Source organism: Malaclemys terrapin, chromosome 2, assembly GCF_027887155.1.
Source record: "Malaclemys terrapin pileata isolate rMalTer1 chromosome 2, rMalTer1.hap1, whole genome shotgun sequence".
In the NCBI taxonomy this organism is placed as follows: domain Eukaryota; kingdom Metazoa; phylum Chordata; order Testudines; family Emydidae; genus Malaclemys; species Malaclemys terrapin.
The window spans coordinates 192999690-193018498 of record NC_071506.1 but is presented as its reverse complement, the minus strand read 5'-3'; the positions used below and the strand labels follow the sequence as shown (position 1 = coordinate 193018498).

General features: G+C 42.3%; 1 protein-coding gene across 1 annotated transcript in view; it reads left to right on the top strand.

Annotated features, from left to right (window-relative positions):
* Positions 1–1018: 1018 nt before the first annotated feature.
* Positions 1019–18809, top strand: part of STK17A (serine/threonine kinase 17a) — a 55896-nt gene continuing 38105 nt past the window's right edge. Inside the window, exon 1 of the mRNA XM_054019167.1 lies at positions 1019–1310. Coding sequence (XP_053875142.1) covers positions 1132–1310 — 179 coding nt within the window. The 5' untranslated portion in view covers positions 1019–1131. The remainder of the gene's footprint in view (positions 1311–18809) is intronic.

Below are 18809 nucleotides of genomic sequence, written 5' to 3'. Positions count from 1 at the left end.
GCCACAGTGAGTGCTAGAATCCACATATGCTGTGAGCTGCTTCTTTATATTAGAGTAGCATTAAAGAACTGCATGGGCTGTATTTGGCCTATTGACCACAGTTTGACCCTCACTTATAGAAGCATTATGTTGCTGCATTACAGTTCTTAACAATGTTATCATGCAAAGAGGAATGGGCTGGCTTATTTATTTTCAACACAGTTCTGGCTTGATATTTTTGGCCAGGACACAAGCCCTGTTTTTTATAAACACACACACATGAGTGCACATTCCAGAGGTATACACATTACACACACAGCCTGGAGTGCTCAGCATGGAGCAACATTTCCAGCGTCACCAGCCTCTTGATTTTATCCCTAGTCTTGCAATAGTTGGTGCTTTACTTAAAGCCTCAGCTCCTGGAGTCGGGTGATTTCTAGGCATCATGTTTTCAAGCCTTTCTCAGCAACCATGAAGGCTAAAGTATCAAAAAGCAGAAGACAATAAGAACCTGAATTTTATTATAGTTTTCAGCTTTGTGATGTTTTAAACAGTTGAGGATTTGGGGATGTGGCTATGAGGGGCGGGAGAGGACGCCAGGACTTTCAACAGCTGCAGTTAGCCCCGCTACCACTGCATCTCCTTAGTTCAGGTGCTGCTGTGCCAGGGAGGCGAGGCAGCTTGGGCAGAAACGGGAGGAGGCTGCTTGGGGGAAACGCAGCACTCTCGTTTGCTTTCATTGTGGTCCCCTGGGTGAAAGGGATGAGCCCAGCAGGTGCGGGCAGGAGCCCAGCGCGAGCTGCCAGCCTGGGCTCAGGCAGGTGGCTGTCCGCCAGGCTGGGCGCGCGCACACACAACCCACCATGAGCCGAGGCGGCGGCGCGTGCGGGGCCCGGCAGGTGGCGCCGCCAACCGCCACTTCAGCCCTGCCGCTTTTCTGGCGTCGCGGCAGCCACGCCCCCTCTGGCAAAGGTGAGGCAGCGAGGGGCGGGGTTTCGCCCCGCCCCGCCCCCTCCTTTCGGAGCAGCGCGTGCGGCCCGGCTGGCTGCCTGCACAGCTGCCCGCTCGGCTCTCCGGCTCGGGTGCTGCTGGCTCGCGCCTCGCCAGTTACCCGCACGGACAAGGGCTGCGCTCGTGCCTCCGCTCCCCGCCATGAGCCCCGAGGAGAAGCCCCCGCCGGGCCGCTCCCGCGGGAGCCGGGCGCCACCGTCGCAACCTCCCTGTGGCCGGGGCCGCCGGCGGGGCGGCTTCCTGAGCGAGATCCGCACCGCGATCCGCACCGAGCCCTTCCAGGAGCGCTACAGCCTCAGCCCCGGCAGGGAGCTCGGCAGGTAAGCGACGGGCCGGCCGACAGAGCGCCCCGCTGCGGGGGCGCCCAAACCCCTTCCAGCTACGGGGGCAGCCCGGCCCGCGGGGAGCGTCTCTCCCCCCAACACTCCCGGGGAAGGGGTGAGAGGGTCCCGGTGGGCTCCGGTGCTGGTGCACCCCCGGCTCCGCTCTGCCCGCGCCGGACGCCCCGTGCCGACTCTCCCCTGATCGGTGTCACTGGCCTGGGCGCAGGTGGGAAAATGCTCCACGCAGCCCAGTATGGGGGCGCTCCCGCTGGCCCCGCGATTGGCTCTGGTCAGTGTAGTCAAGGGCAAGTCGCGTTGGGCGCTGTCTGCACGGGAGCCGCTCGCCGTTCCTGTGTCCCCCCAGACAGCCAATGCAAAACACTTCTCCTTAATTTACCTGGGTGTGTGTGTGTGGTGGTGTTAGGTGTTACCTGAACTAGGTCAAATGTGACTCAAGGAAAAAAAGACTATTTAAGGGAAGCAAATGGTTAGAGCAGGGTGGCGAAGGCGTTTTTTTTTTCCCCCAATTATACTTTTCTCTCAGCGTGGGATTTTCACCACTCCTCAAAAAGAAAATAAGTTATAAAAAGTTTTTTTGTTCTGGAAAGTGACTCTTGAATTGTGTTCCATGTTTGTGGCTCAGCTCTTTTTATGTTAAGCTTCCTCAGTGTACACATACATTTTGCATTTTGAACTTGGAGACACTCATATTAAAAATAACACTTCTGTCTGAAAGTTTTACCACATCAGGGTGTTGATCATATATGATGACTGTCACTGAAAGAGATTAGAGAGAGAAGTTACTTTCTCTTTTTTGTTTTTTAGTTGGCTTCATTTGACAGCACTCTGTGTAGTCAATGACACATTTGTTCCTGTATAGTCAGTAATCCTTTTGTTTGCCTGGGTCTTTCACACAGCAGTAGGGAAAAGAAACACTTCCTTTGGAGGGGGGCAAAATAGAGAAGATTATGACTCAGGAACAAGTATAGTTGCTGTTAACTACTTTTTTAAAACTCTTAAAAATTGTCTAGACTTCAAGTTAACTTTGGCATTTTAACAAATCTAATTAATCAGAATAATATCAGCAAAATATAACAGACATCAATATCTATATAAGGAGAAGGTTTCTATATAGGTGTCTTTAATGTAGCAAAGAAAGGTATAATAAGATCCAGCAACTGGAGGCTGACCCTAGGTAAATTCAGGCTAGAGATAATGGACAAATTTTAAGCAACCGTAATTAACCATTGGAATAGTTTAACAAGGAATGAGCTGGATTGTCCATCCCAAAATCTTAAAATCAAAATCGGGTGTCTTTCCAGAAAGCACACTCTAGTTCAACCATGAGATAAGGGCTTGTGATGCTGGAGTTACTGGGTGAAGTTCTTTAGCCTGTGTTATACAGGAAGTTCAGACTATATGATGATCCATCCTGGCATAAAAAAATTGTTAATTTAAGGTTAATGGGGCTTCATACCTTTGCCCTGTTAATGGGGGGGTTGGGTGGGGAAAGTACTGCAATAAACTTTGTATTGTATAATTAGGACAAGCAAATCTCAACAAGATGTCTTTTTACATAGTCATTTACTGATCAAAGCTGTACTTTAAGACATTTTTTCCCATGACTGCTGTGATTCTATACCTGTGATTTTCATGAACTGATCAAAATAAAACTAATAATGCCTTTTTGGCTTTTTTGTTCTGCAATAGTCTGCAGAAATTTTGGTTCATACTGTCCCTTTTTCAACACCACAAAAGTCTCTGAGATCCTTTTTCCTCATAATGTAAAGAGATCATATACTTGAGTTTGTAGATTTAATTTCTTAGCTTAATTCTGAAGATTTTTTTTAAAGTAGTGGAAAAATTTAAATTGTTGGATCCTGGATTCAACTCTAGCATATTCATAAAGAGGGAATTTTTGCTCACCGTTGCAAAACAAATGTAGTGAAATTAAAAGGCTCTTTGCCATTTGTGACCATATCGTTATTAAAAACTGATGATAAAGCATGCTAAATTTCATCTGTGTCAGTTCATAAAAGGTGCTTTGGCTCTGAAATTGCATGCTTATTTTTCTTAATGACTTAAGAGTATGAGTTTTTTATAACACTTGTTAATGTGTCTAACAATAATTCTGCAGATGAATAGCAATCTTATTTTTCAGGCAAAAAGCATCTCCTGTGCACACAAACATGTTGTGTCTATTTTAATCCCTGTTTTTTTGAAGGGGGAATACATTAGATTTATGTGTTTCAAAAGATTACCTGTTCAGCTACTGGGTCAGGCAGCAATCCCACCTTGACCAAATACAGCACATGCTGGAATAAGAAGACTAGTTCAGGAAGAAATACCAAAAGAGTTCTTATTTGTTTTTGTGCTGCCTCCTTCAACACACAGATTGGAGAAGTTCAAGAATGAGAATGATTTTACTAATGTGAAGCTTTCCATATTGCAAGTACTGTTCAAATATCAGTACTGTTGACTTTGAAAGCAAATTTTTATGTTCAGATGTTTTCTGCCATTTTAAAACTACTTGAGCTGATATAGGAGATAGAACTGCATTGCAGACTTTATAGAAACTCCTAATCTTTTGTGTATTCCCTTGATTGGAATGCTACTGGCAGTTTTTGTTCTTTTTATAAAAGCATGCAACAGGTCTTTTACTTGAAATCATGGACACATTTATGGCTGTATTGTTAGCTCAAGATATAATTAAGTTTTGTCCCTCCACCCCCACTCCCATCCACTCACAAAAATTTCTAGTTTGAGTTAGGTGGCATCTTTGGGCTTATCTATGCAGTGCATTAGTCCACACCAGAGGATTCTAGTGCACACTAGCAAGTCGTGCATTAACTGGCCCGTGTGAACGTTGCTGGTGTGCAGAAAAAATTATTTACTGTGCATTGAAGTAGGACTGTTTAAAATGGAACTATATTAATGAATACTGGGGAACTTTTAGTTGCATACAATTATACCCATCTGGTGGAGAGACACCCTCAGATTTGGGGGTGGTGAGTTAAAGCTCCAGTGATGCTGCTGCTGAAACTAGTAATGCAGTGGGGATGCAGCAGGATGAGTTACAACTTATCTGCTAATCAAATTGTTCTGTGCTGGTAATCAGAACTCTGTAGCTTCAGTGATAGTGTGACAGTGTTTTGAAGTATGGTTGCTCTCACTAGAGGTAGGGTACCTCAAGTGGCGTAACATGAGTCTACTACCTATTGCAATTAAGACCATTGTAACAGAAATTCCATTGTAAAATGGGGAGCAATATGCTTTTTAATAAGATTTCTTTGTAGAGATGTTGAATGGTTTTATAGCTATTACAGGTCTGAATACTTACTGTTTCGATTTTTGTCACGAGCCCATTCTATATTGTGAAGCCAAAAGCATATCCAAAAAGGAAACCTCAACCTTAATTTTCCTACAGGTTTGCTTTCTTATTTTGTCTAAAGTTCCTTTTTAAAGGTGCTGACTTGCAGTGTTGATTTACATGGATCCTAATCTTTTTGCGAGGAAGAGAGGAGTGTAGCCGTCAGACTAATAGTACTTTTGCAGACAATAATATGCTTATTAAATTTCTAGGCAAACTTATACAGTTCTTAAGTTTATTGACGTTTTTGTTAAGTGGCCTGGAACTTGCCATGCACCAGATCAAAGCTCATCATCTGCTAATGTCAAAAACTGTTCTGGCTTCTCAAATTGGTCAAGTAGTGTCTACCTGACACTGTGCTGCTTTCTCATCAGAAAGGCAGTTTGTTTTAGTTCTTTCAATTTCCCTTAGAATAGGTTTTCCCTGACAAAAGATTGAAGACATATGGGACTCTAAAGTAAAGTTCTATTGATTTCCTCAGTTCACTTTTTCTTTTGAATAAAAAGGACATACTGAGTCTCAGTTATCATGAACTGAGAATAACAGGCTCTAAAGAAGCACTGAGCAGGTGGAACAGCATAATAAGGAAACTTGGTTTCATACTCTGGACATTTCAAATGTAGAGATGTGACTTCATGTGCAGATTGACCCATGCCTTCATGATAGTACCCAGCTGTTTAATGAACTTAATCTATCTTAATGTTGTGAGTCTCAGTTCTTGGTCTGTGCTACTGGATGCTTGTTGTCCCCCCTCCCCCACCCCCAGCAATAAGAATTTGTAACTAGAACATACGCTGTATGTTTGCCACATTTTTGTCTTATGCCTCAGTTATCTGAGACCACCTTCATACAAATATAACAGGTGTGGAACAGACTCTGGGGATGTGATGGACAGAGACGGGAATGGAGAGAGAAGTTGCTGGCAATTGGACCCATCCATTGAAAAGAAATTCTGAGATTAAAACCTTCTTGCTAAAAACAGTCTTCTCTCTTACCCGTAACAACAGAAAAAGTGTGGTGTGGGAGGAAATGCACGCTAGACAAATAGCACTTGTGATGAATTAATTCTATAGCTAATTTTATGCAGTTCCGTTCCTTTCAGACAATCTCTTTTTAAGCTTTCTAAAAGATGAATATGTTCATAGAAGTCACTATTAATACTGCACCCACAGTAGTGACAGGAGGTTTTGCAGATCACTTTGAGAAAAGATTACTTAAAGTAATGTCAGATTCTCTGCTGCTCCCTAGCAGAACCCATGACAACCCAAAATGTGGGTAAACATATGATGTAAAGCATTCTTGCTTCATTTGCAATTACTAAGACTTTTTTGTTTCCTTTCTGTAAGCCAGGATGTGTGCCAATTTAAATAATGCTAATGATGGTGGTAGTGTGAAGAAGTGACCTTGGGCTTTTGAGTTGTGTTATTTCAGAGAAAATCATTTTCAGTTTGAAGTAGGATTTTTATTATGAAGATTGTGTGATAAAACATGAACTGTAGACTAAAAATTAGTTTGCTTTTAAACACGTTCTTTGTCATGTTGGAGTGTGGATGTCTTTATTTCTTACCTAGTATTCTCCCCCACCCTCAATCCGTTCCTTTCTAACTTTAGTCATCACAGTTACCTCCTCTCTTAATCATATGGTGCCCTGAACTATCACTTTCTCTTGGTTTCTCCCCTTGTTACTGTATTTTCAACAGTAAATTCACTTGCTTTTCAAGAATTCCCCGTTAAGACTTCAAAATAAGACTTTGAAGAAAGGGAAAATGAGGAGAATCCAATTTGGAGCTTCTCTGAACACTTGGTAATATAACACAATGCTTATTTTTTAAAAACCTGTCCTGGTATATCTCTCTCAAAGTACAAATTTATATCAGGTTTCATAATATTGAATCAACTTCAACTTAGATTGCCCAGCACATTTTTGCTGGATTTTTGCTCTGGAGTTGAATCTTACTAGTTGCATAGTAACTAGTTTTTAAGAATTATATTTGTAAACAGTCTAAATGTCTATGTAACCTGACCCTTTTAATTAAGTGGTGCATCAGGTGTCTATCTAGCTCAACTGTGCTGTAAATGTGTAGCACACACTGTCTTATTTTCCTTCTTTGTGAATAGATATTGTATTTCCATAGTGACAAATGTTTTGGTTAATCTGGCAATACCAGTATTTATATTAGACTTCCTCTTTGCTTCCAAAACAGCTTTTGTATGCAGGTCTGAGCAGCTTCTTGTGCGTCATGAAATCAATATCTTGTTTTTAGAGAGAGATGAAGTATGACAAACTACTTCGGTCAAGAGTTTAGTGTGTGCTAAATTGTGAGTGGTATTGACTTTGTGGTAATTTGAGGAAAATTACACATTGAGATTATACACATTGTGACTCCAGCAGTCAGTATTTAAATCATGAGGATTAGAACTTTTTACAGGATGTGCTATTAAAGGGTCAGATCCAAACCCAATGGAAATCTTCCCATTGATTTAATTGATTTTTGGCTCTGTCACAAATACCATTAGGCCATGCTAGGTTTGTTCCTACAAAGAACTGATCTTTTGCTGCTGTAAAGGGGCAGCATCAGCATGGATTAGAACTACTTACTGTTGAAAATTAGTTTGCTGCAATACTTCATATTGTAAACGTGGCATTCAAATTTGTCAATTTTACATGGCTTCATTTTGAAGCAATTTAGAGTCCTTTCCAATGGTTCTCTAAGCAGAGTTGCTGTCATTCATGATCAGAATTTAAACTTGAGAGCACTTTTTACTTAACCGACTATATGTTTAACATGTTATGACATTAGCTTTTTAAAAAGAACCACTATGCATACATTACTTAGCTCTTTAGAGTGTGCAGCCTTCTGATCCTCTTCACATGATTCCCATGATATCCTTACCTGCCTGCCCTTTGCTTCTTGTTCTTCCTTTTCTTCCCCTACCCCTTCCAAGCATGCTTTTGAGTCCATCTCAGAGTGCTTAGCACATTGGGCAGTTTTTATTCTAGGCCCTGAGTGGCCAATTCCAAAGGTGCTGTTTGACAATGATCTTTTAAAAATAGATGTTGGTTTCAATCTTTTAAAATATTCTTAGCATTTTTGTGGGATTTTTTTTGCAGTGAAATACAGTAATGTTATTTTGTAGTTGAGATTTTGTTTCTTGCACAATTAAATTTATTAATAGTTCTATCAGGTAGCTTTGTATTTCCCGACACTCTGCATTTAAAAAACCATAACATTATCTTGACACATATATTAAATATGAAGAAGTTTCTCAAGAAAATACTTACTTTGGGCCTCACAGTGCTTCAGAAACCCACATGTTACTGTCCATGTGCTTTTGTGAACATCTGGTCAGTCTACTGTACTTCAGTTAATTTTTGCAAATGGTATATTTGAGGAATAATGATGATAAATATACCTTATTAAATCAATGGTTGCAATTCAGATTACTTTTTTGGGCTGGGGAGCCTAAATGTCTGTGGTTTTTATTTTGTTTCACTTAATTGATTGTGAATTAGCAATCCTGAAACTGAAATACTTTAGTTTTCAAAAGGTACCAGGAGTCCACTGAGGAGCTTGCCTTTACGGTACTGAATAAAGTTTTCATAAAAACAATACTTGATGCTGGAACATAATTGCTGTGCTATATCAGACCAGTGGTCTGTCTAGCCCAGTATGCAGTCTGAAAGTGATCAGTCCATTCCCAGATACTTCAGAGAAGAGCAAGAAACTTCATAGTGAACAACTCCGGAATAATGTGCCATATGAGAAGTTTCTGCCAAACTCAGTTTAGAATTGACTTGTATGCTGAAGCAAGAGGTATTTTTCATCTTTAATTGCTTGTCATCTAATGCAACCGTGGCTGTTCTCATCCTTTTTACATATCTAATTCATTTTTAAGATCTTACTATATATGTATTTGACTCATATCACCATAGTGTCTTATCTCACACCCCCCAAGTTTTGTTTGAGGGGGGGGAAAACCCTCTATTTTCTGCAACTGTAAAGAGTAGCTTGAAACATGGCAGGGTTTTTTTTTTTTTTTACACCGTATGGGGGTGGGCTGGGGATAGCTAAGATTAAAGCAGTGTGTGTTGCATTTGGTTCTGAAAGCTCAGAGAGTAGTAGGAATTAATTCCATGGTCTAAGTCCATCTCATGACAAAGTTTTCTCTCGTGCTTTCAGTTCTCCTCCTGTTCATAGACCATTTGATAGAGGTCATGGTCATGGGGAGAGATGCAGTTTCTCGAGGAACTAGGGTCAGGCCTGTGAGGAGCTGCTGATATTAAGAATGAGACGTTTTGAATTGGATTTTGTATTCATTGGAGCTAGTGTAATGAGTGGAACCCAGAGGTGCCAGTGTGTCAGTTGCTGAGCAGATGGGCTCTTTCTCTTACCAGTTGAAGCTCTTAGGCTGTTTGCCTTTATTTATAGGTAGGATTTGCAATAATCTAATTTGGAAGTAATGAAAACATGATTATTGTGACCAGATCAGTTTGATAGGATAGGGCACAGTGTTCTGGCCAGCTACGAGAGAACCCGGGTGTCTTTCACAATCATGGATAGTCAAGAGTACCCCAATGCTATTCACTGACTCTGCAATCTTCAGGCAGATGCATTTGACCAAGGAAGATGTCTCAAGACCTTGCCTTCTCCAAACATCTTCTCTTTTCTCTCTTGTTTGGGTTTAGTTTCAGCCAGCTGCTCCTCATCCAGGTATTTGGACAGCTGGCAAATAGTAATGTTGACATATGAGGCAAGGGAGAGGTCAGCAATACACAAACAATACCAGCTCTACACCTCAGCCCATATGTCTAACCAGCAACTTCAGACAAGTATTGAATAAGATAGAGTACAGGATTGACCCTTGCAAGACTTAATAGGAGAGGACTCTGGACATGGAGAAACAATGACCCAGCTCATCCTTTTGAGTTTAGTCTTGGAGAAAAGACTAAGTTTCAAAGATACCTTGGGCAAACAAGTTCCATAGATTAATCATGTTTTTTGTGGAAAAATATTTTCTGTTTTTTTTTAAACTTGAAACCTTTTATCACGTCCCCTGGTTCTGTTATGAGAGGTCTGTTTAACTAGGTCTGTTTGATTGCTTATTTAACATTCATTATTTTGTGTATCTCTGCCATCGCTTTTTAATTTGTTTCCTCTATAAATTAAACAGACCCAGTCTTTTCAATCTCTATCCACGCCTCTAATCTTTATCACCTCTTTTTGGATCTCATTTATTTCTTCTGTATCTCTGAAATACAGTGAATTTACACCCTTACCTGGAATACTGTGCCAACATTGACTTATCTAATTGCATTAGTAAATATGAGAGTGCTCAATGCACAGGGGCAGTCAAAAAAGCAGATATTTTCATCAGGGTACAGGCGAGTCTCATCTTACATGGGGGTTCCGTTCCGCAGTTAGCGCGTAAAGCGAAAACCACGTATAGTCAAAATTACATTTAGTTGAATGGCGGGCGAAATTGCCCGCACTACAGGTACAATATTAAAAATATTAAAATTATTTTTCCTCTTTTTTGTTTTTTGTTTTTGCCGACCGCGTAAAGCTGAAATCACGCATGTTAAATGCGCGTAAGATGCAACAGACCTGCATCCAGAATAACACAACGATCTTGTTCCAGGGAGGTTAGAGGTAACTTTAAAAGCCACCAATATGTAGAAATAGTTCCTTCTGATGTGCACTCACTTTCATTAGTCAACAGTAAAGGTGCTGCCTATTCATCTATCTTTGCTAGGTTCCTCTCGGGATTTCTTTCGTCTTCTATAGTCTGTCTTATATAAAATATTTGAAGATAATTTTATCTTCCTATATACCCTCATTTCCAGATTGTTTGTTGGTGAACTGGGACATCCCACTGTTGTTTTGGGATTTTTTTGGTAAGGGGAAAATTTACTTTCCTTTTTGAGTTATGGTCCTTATGTGTATTCCATGGGATGGGTGGTGGCGGTATGTGCTCCATATAATTGAGATCAGAAGATTCTTGCTAACCATATCCTTAAGTCCACACCTACCCCTTTCTCTTTATGTTCCAAACTGAGGACAAAAGGGGCAGTGCAAGACTGACCAGCTCTCCAGTTCTTTTCTGCTGCCTGTGGTCTGCGGTGGAACCTCTTCATTAGCTAGGTTCTGCATCTAACTGTAATTAACAGTAAATAGTTAAAAATGTAGTTGATATTTTTTATAGTTCACATAGTTCTTAATAGGGTTTGGTGGGTCTCTACCTACCTAAACCCTTCCCCCTCCACACCTCTCCATGGAGTGCCTAGTTATTCCCAAGATCTGCAAATTCTAAAACTGCATGTCCTGCCCTCAGGCCTTCCTGGTCAGCGATGACCACCTCAAATGCCTCTACAGCACTGCAGCCCATTTCTGTGGGTGAAAGGAAATTCTGCACGTACCACATTAATTTCTGCAAAATTCTACATTGCGCAGTGGTGCAGAATTCCCCCAGGAGTAAGATTGATAAAATAATTTTGTGACATTGTAATACTTAATGTGCACATTAAAAACGCCACAGCAATACCTGAGAGGAGGAGGGCACTGAAGCTTGCAGCATTCTCACAGCCCGGGGCACCGCTGGATCAGCCCATGCCCGGCAGAGAGGGCACTGCTGGGGGCAGCCCTGTAACCCCCTCCCCCCACCTGACTCTGCTTCTCTTGCAGCTGGCTGCAGTGGTGGGTCTGCCCAGGAACCACTGGATCTGCCGGAACATTTGGATCTGCCCTGGCACTGCTGCTCTCCTGGCAGTGATCTGCCAAACTAGCCGCACGAGGCAGCACCTAGTAACTGGGATCAGAGCAAGGCGCACAGTGCTCAGCCCTGCGCACGCAAACGATCCCCCAGCCCACAGTACTCCACTTCCAAGGAGAGACAGCAGGGTGCCGCCCCTCCCCCCCCAAGCCAGGGGTAGATTGTGAACTTGTTAACAATTAAATGGTTAACTGATATAATTATAATAGTTTAAATTGGTACTCTTTTTTTAAACAATATTTCCATCCCTATTCTTCAATAACCTCCAAGTTAGGACAGACTCTACACCCCTGTAGGGAGTTTCAGAAGCTCACAAGGAGCACAGTACCATTCTCCTGGCTCTGAAGGGCAGAAGCGCCCCAAAACCAATGCTAAGTGCAGGAGCTGTACTGTCCCCAATACCGATGAGGGAATAACAAAAGTAGATTTCTCTTACTCTGATGGTACCAATGCACCATGAAAAGGAGTTGTTGGTACTGAAGACAGCAATGAGATGGCCGCACAGAAAGACAAGCCAGTCTGTTCACTTGCATCAGGGGATACATACGAGGACCCCAAGGACATGTCCATCTATATGGACTTGGAATCCCCAATTCTGTTGGAACCTGTTCTGATCAGGAAGGTCTCCACACCATTGGTCCAGAGCATGCAAGATAGGGAGAGCCACTCACCAGATCAACCTCCCCCGACAACTAGCGTATATTACACAACCTACCCAGATGTTTGGCCACCGACTATGGCCATTTTACCAAGCGTGGGCATCCATCACCACAGATCACTGAGTAGTGGAGATAGGACATTCTAGGTATATCATCCCCTTCATCTCCATCCCACCTACCCATCTGTCTTCCCCGTCCTTCTTTAGGAACCCTTCTCACGAGCATCTTCTATGACAAGAAGTAAACTGTCTTGTACAGCTAGGTACTGTGGGACATGTTCTAGTACAACACGGGGAAGGGGTTCTATTCCCACTACTTCTTGACTCAAAAGAAACATGGAGGATGGAGACCCATTTTAGATCTCCGAAAACTCAACAAATTTGTATGTACCCACAAATTCAGGATGGTCACGCTGACGTCAATAATTCCAGTACTAAAAGAAGGGGACTGGTTTTCATCCCTCAACCTACAAGATGCGTATTTTCATATCACTATACACCCTGCACACAGACGATTCCTACGGTTCGCAGTAGGGAGAGACCACTTCCAATACAGAGTGTTACCATTCGGACTCTTGACAGCTCAGAGAGTCTTTACCAAAACCCTGGCCGTAGTAGCAGCACACCTACACAGACAAGGAATTATGATGTTCCCATACTTGGATGATTGTCTCTTGAAAGGTTGCACTCAAGCAGACACTTTTCCATACCCGAAGGTTACAAATAAATCAGAAGAAATCTACTCTACTTCCAGTTCAACAACTAGAATTCATCGGAGCTTACCTAGACTCGATAGAAGCCAAAGCTTCGTTACTAATGACCAGATTCTCCACAATGACCACTCTCCTAGTGGTAGTCACAATCAGTCTTAGGGGCTCTGCATGCACTTGCCTATAACTATTAGGACACATGGCAGCCTCTATCTTTGTGGTCAAGCACGCATGACTACACATGCGCTGTCTCCAGGGATGGCTGAGCACAATCTACGTACCATGCAAGCACAGTCTAAACAGACTCCTGTCACCACCACCAGAAGTCATACAATCACTGCAATGGTGGCTAAACCCACGCAGTGTGTGTGCGGAGTCCCGTTTCACCAAGACCCAGCATCTATCCTGATCACTACAGATGCCTCACTGATTGGATTGGGTGCACACTTGAACCAGCACACAATCCAAGGGAAATGGTCTCCTGCGGAGTCGTTATTACACATCAATCTACTCAAATTACGAGCAGTTCAAAACATGTGCCAACATTTCCTACTGATGATAAACAAATCAGTAAGAGTAATGACAGACAAAGTAGCCTGTTCGTTCTACATAAACAGACAGGAGGCGCTCGATCTCATTCCCTGTGCACAGAAGCCATAACATTATAGAACTGGGGCATTATCCACAATGTTACCATTACTGTGTCGTACCTCCCAGGCATGATGGCAGACAAGTTGAGCAGACAGTTTTCCCAAGAACATGAATGGGAACTGAACAACAACATCGCTCAACGCATATTCCGCAGGTGGGGGTCACCACATATTGATTTGTTCGCAACATCACAAAACTGCAAATGTCCAAGGTTTTGCTCACGAGCAGGACTAGGACCGCAATTCCTAGGATATGCCTTTGTCATCCGATGGAACACGCCCATCTTTTATGCATTCCCACCGATACCGTTATTATCCAGTGTAATACACGAGATACGGATCGACAGAGCTTGGATCATACTGATGGCTCCGACATGGCCCAGATGGAGGTGGTTTCCATACCTGAATAGCATGGTGCTTTGCACCCCGTACACCCTTCCTCTCTATCAGGATCTTTTCTCTCAGGACGAGGGTCATGTTCTTCACCCGAATCTAGGAAAACTCCACCTGAAGGCATGGCTCCATCACGACGAATTAACCTATTTGGAAGAGGCTAAAAAGGTGTTGCTAAACAGCAGGAAACTTACCATGTATACCATTTACCTCCATAAATGAAAGAGGTTCTCCTCGTGGTGTCACGACAGACACATACCGGCACTTACAACACCAATACATTCGATTTAGGAGTACATGTTGCATTAGAAACACATGGGGCTATCTATTAGTTCACTTAAGGTGCACCTCACAGCCATAGCTACTTTTCACAACAAGATAGATGCACGAAGGCTGAAAACCATCTGATTACAAAATGCTTCCTCTCAGGTATTCAGAACATGTACCTGAAATCTGCAACCCTACACCAGCATGGGACCTAAAACTAGACCTCAGAGGCCTTACCAGAGCCCCTTTCAAACCACTTGCTACCTGTTCTCTACTACATTTATCAATGAAGGTAGCGCTCCTGGTTATGATCACTTCAGCACGTAGAGTGGGTGAAATTGGGGCCCTCATGGTCCATCCTCCTTATGCCATATTCTTTAAAGACAAAGTGACTATGCGACCACAGCCTAAATTTGTATCAAAGGTACCTTCATCATTCCATCTCAATCAACCTATCCATCTACCTACGTTTTACACTAAGCCACATGGGTCTACACAGGAATCTCTGCACTCTAGATGTTAGAAGAGCACTAGCATTCTACCTAGATAAAACAAAACCTTTCTGTAAGTCACAGAGACTCTTCATTTCCACCACTGAATGATCAAAGGGCGCAGCCATTTCGAAACAAAGACTATCAAAATGGATTTCAAATTGCATCCATTTATGTTACCAATAACAAAATCTAGAACCCCCGACAGGGATCAGAGCCTATTCTTACATAACGTTCTAATCGGAGAACTATACTAAGCTGCTACTTGGGCTTCCATACACACATTCACAAACCACTATGCAATAACTCAGAGTTCAGAGACAGATATGCTTGGCCTTATGGTACTAGCCTCAACAGTACAGTCAACTCCGAAACCCATCCTTCCATAATGGGGTACTGCTCCCATAGAGACAGCACTCAAAGGAGAGAGGGTTACTTACCTGGTGCAGTAACTGAGGTTCTTTGAGATGTGTTTCCCTGTCGGTGCTCCACTACCTGCCCTCTCCCCATCCCCCTTTGTTTTGCAGTTCACAGAAAGGACTCTATGGTAGAGAAGGAACTGAGGAGGTCGGGATGCATGAGCGCTAGATAAAGCGCCAACAGTACCGCAATACAGCTACTGCACACGTGCATCCTTACCAGGCACTGCTACCAAAAATCTCTGATCAGCAGCGCCGGGATGCACTGACACCTGAAGTGGAGCACCCACAGGGGGACACATCTCAAAGAACCTCAGTTACTGCACAAGATGAGTAACCTTCTCTAACCCCTAGAGGAATCCATTTACTTTCAGGTCGCACAGTTTAACAAGTTTTTACTACCATTATTTAATATCACTTCTACCAAGCTGTGGCAAAAGATTTTGTTCAAAGAATGGATTAAGTCAAAGGACTTCATCAATTCATGAATTTCAGAAGCTGAAAGCACAGCTTATTTAAAACCCACACAAAGGAGCTCTTGCATGGGGCAGAGAGTTGAGAGGAGAATATGTAGAAACTACCTTAAGTATTTTTAAGGTGTTTGTGCGGAAAGATTAGCAAAGCATGTTGTATTTGAGGTGCTTTTCAATAAGAATCAAATTTAAAACTAACCAGTTTAAAGGCACTACCTCCAGATCTTGAACTTTGCCTCTTTTTAAAAAAACTTAATTTCACTGGTGGCTTTTAAAGTCGTTACTTACACTTGCCCCTTTGTATTGATCTAGTTTACTAGTTATTGCCTAGTGTAGCATTTATTTTTAAAAGCAGAGATACCCTTAGAAGTTTTGTATTAGAAAATATTATCATAGTCTGAGAACTAATCAGACACTTATAGATCTGTGGGTTTTTTTGTAAGAACTGTTTGTATTACACAAAAATTGTTGCATTTTATTTTATAGTTGTATACACAGGGCTTGCAAATGGATTTTTCACTTGGCGAGTGCCATCACTTTCCATACAGTCTGAGCTTTTGTTTTAAAGCAAAGGCTGTAGCTTGTCGTGTTAGGTCTTGGCCACTAGAAAATGTGTTTTCACTTTTATTTGCTTGTTACCATTTCTAACTCTATCACTTATACTTGATATCACTTAATATCCTTTTCTTTTTGTTTTGTTTTTATTTTTAATCTAAACAAAATCAGGTCTAGTTTTGACTTAGTGATTGTTAACTCTAGTTAAAGTGATAAGCTGTCCTTTGGCTCTATATAGGAGCATACAAACCTTATTATTCCTCTGAAAAGTCGAGGAAAGGACATTGCAGAACACATGCTTTTGGGAAGATTCGGGGAGGGTGAAGTGTTGGGGTCATCTCTACTGGGTATTACCAGAGCTCCTGTATGCCAGAGTGTGGCTGGGCTGTAGCATCCAGGTTGCTGCAGTCATAGTTACTGAGTCAAACCTGCTTAACACCCATTCAGTGTATGCTTGTCTGCTGGCTGGCAGTGTACAGGCTGTGAGCCACAGCAGAATAGCGTTTAAGGCACTCGGTTACAGGGCAGGCAGTGAGACAACCTCTCACTGGGCTGGATTACGCCCCACAACATGACATCCTCCTTTATGGCTAACCAGCTGTTTCATTTATAAAGGGACTGGTGGTGGAGAAATCTTCAGATCCATCTGTGTCTCGGGTGCCAGATACTCTGAAGAAGAAGATGAAGAGGAGACAATTTATTGTTCTAAAAGAGAGCTTGCTGACACAGACCATGACCCTGAGTTTTCACCAGATGAGCACCTGGGGTGTGGCTTCTGCCTCTTCCCCTTCTGATGACACTCTGCAGTTCTATGACCTGGTGGATCGAATGACATCTGCATTGAATTTACCTTCAGTAGTAGTGGAGGAAACCTTCTATCTGGTGTTTGACATTCTTGGGGCTGTCTCCAAGAATAGGATGTTGTTACCAATTCTCCATGGTCTGCTGCAGCCTGTTCAGACTATTTGAGCCACTCCTTCCTCTTGTCAGCCTGTTTCCAAGATGGCAGACAAATTATATCAAATAATTTTGATATATATTCCCCCCTCTCGGGGGGCAGAGGGGTTGTATTTTCATACACACCCTGTATATAATTTGTTGGTGCCTGCTGCCAGCAATGGTTGAGGTCTGGACAAGCATATTCCATTCCTGCTGATAGGAGAAAGAAAATTGATTCCCTAGGAAGAAATGTGTTCTCTTCTCCCACTGTTAGTATTAGGGTGGTAAATTATTAAGCAGTTATGACTCACTGTCAGTTCCACCTATGGGAAATGATGCTATTGTTTGTACAAGATTTGCCAGATAATAAAAGGATGTTGGCAAATGTGATCCAAATGGAGGGTCAAAATGTGGCTAAGTATGCTCTCAGGGCTTCGTTTGACACCTCGGCCTCTTCTGCTAGAACATTGATTTCTGTAGTTACTCAGAGGAGACATGCTTGGCTTCTCTCCTCTCTTCTGGCTCTGGATACTAGAATTAAGGTGGAAGATCTCGCCTTTGATAGGGATGGCCTTGTCATTGAAAAGACATGAATTACTGGAAAAGCTATAGGAGACAAGATCAATGCTCTGTTCTTTAGGCTTGATTCCTTCTACTGGAAGACTTCCTACTCTTTCTTCCCATTATTAGAGACAGTATTATCCATAGTCTTCCTTGATTTATTTCTTGTCAAATCAAAGACATCAGCAGGCTGTGACTTTCCAGAGCCGCCAGAAGAAGTCGTCTTTCAAATCAAGTCCTAAATCTCAACAATCTGCTTCCTCCCGGTCATCTTCATTGAACACCAAGCCTCAGATTTGATGTGAGGATTGAGAATTGAGAACCAATCAGCAAGGATCCTTCCCTTCCTCTGTTTGGAGACGGGCTAGTCCATTTTTATCAGCAAATGGAGGTTTATTACGTCCCTGAAATTACAGAAAAGGGCTATTATATTCAGTATGAGAAACTACGCACTTTCAGTTCCCCCTACCTTTCCCTTTCAGGGAACCCTCTCACAACGCTGTTCTACTTTCAGAAGTGCAGAAATTGCTTCTGATAGGGGCTGTCAGGGAGGTGTCCAAACACCTTGAGGAGTCAGGGGTTTTATTCTCGATACTTCGTAGTACAGGAGAAGAATGCAGGGGGTGAGGGGAGGAAGGAGTTAATCCAATTTTAGATTTAAGGAACTTGAACAAATATATTTAGAAGCTTTGGTTCTGTATGTTAATTCTGACCTTTATAATCCGTTCACTTTAACTGTGGATTAGTTTGCGACTCTTAATCAGAAGGATGCATATTCTCATATTTCTGTCACAGTCATCAAAAGTACCTTTCTTTTGTGGTGGCAGGACACCATTTCCAGTACAAGGCGCTTCCATTTGGCCTGTCTGTGATATAGCTCAGCTGAGAAAGCAGGGTATTTTTGTTTACCTATATCTGGATGATTGACTGTTGAAGGCTGCTGATCACAAAAATCTATTAAGCCATATCGCTTATACAATCGCCCTTTTTTTCAGACCTGGAACAACTACTGAATGTCAAGTTGAATCCGTTCAACTCAACATTTTATTCTTTAGGTGCCATATTGGACTCAGAAAAGCCTTTTTACCACAGGACAGGTTGTTTTTAATAGTGCAGTATATTTTAAACTTTCAAATATGTCAGAACTCAAAGTAACTTTCTTTCTGAGTCTCATGGCTGCTACTACTTGTGTGAATCTCCTTGAGTGTCTCAGAATTAGGCCAGTGCATCATTGGATGT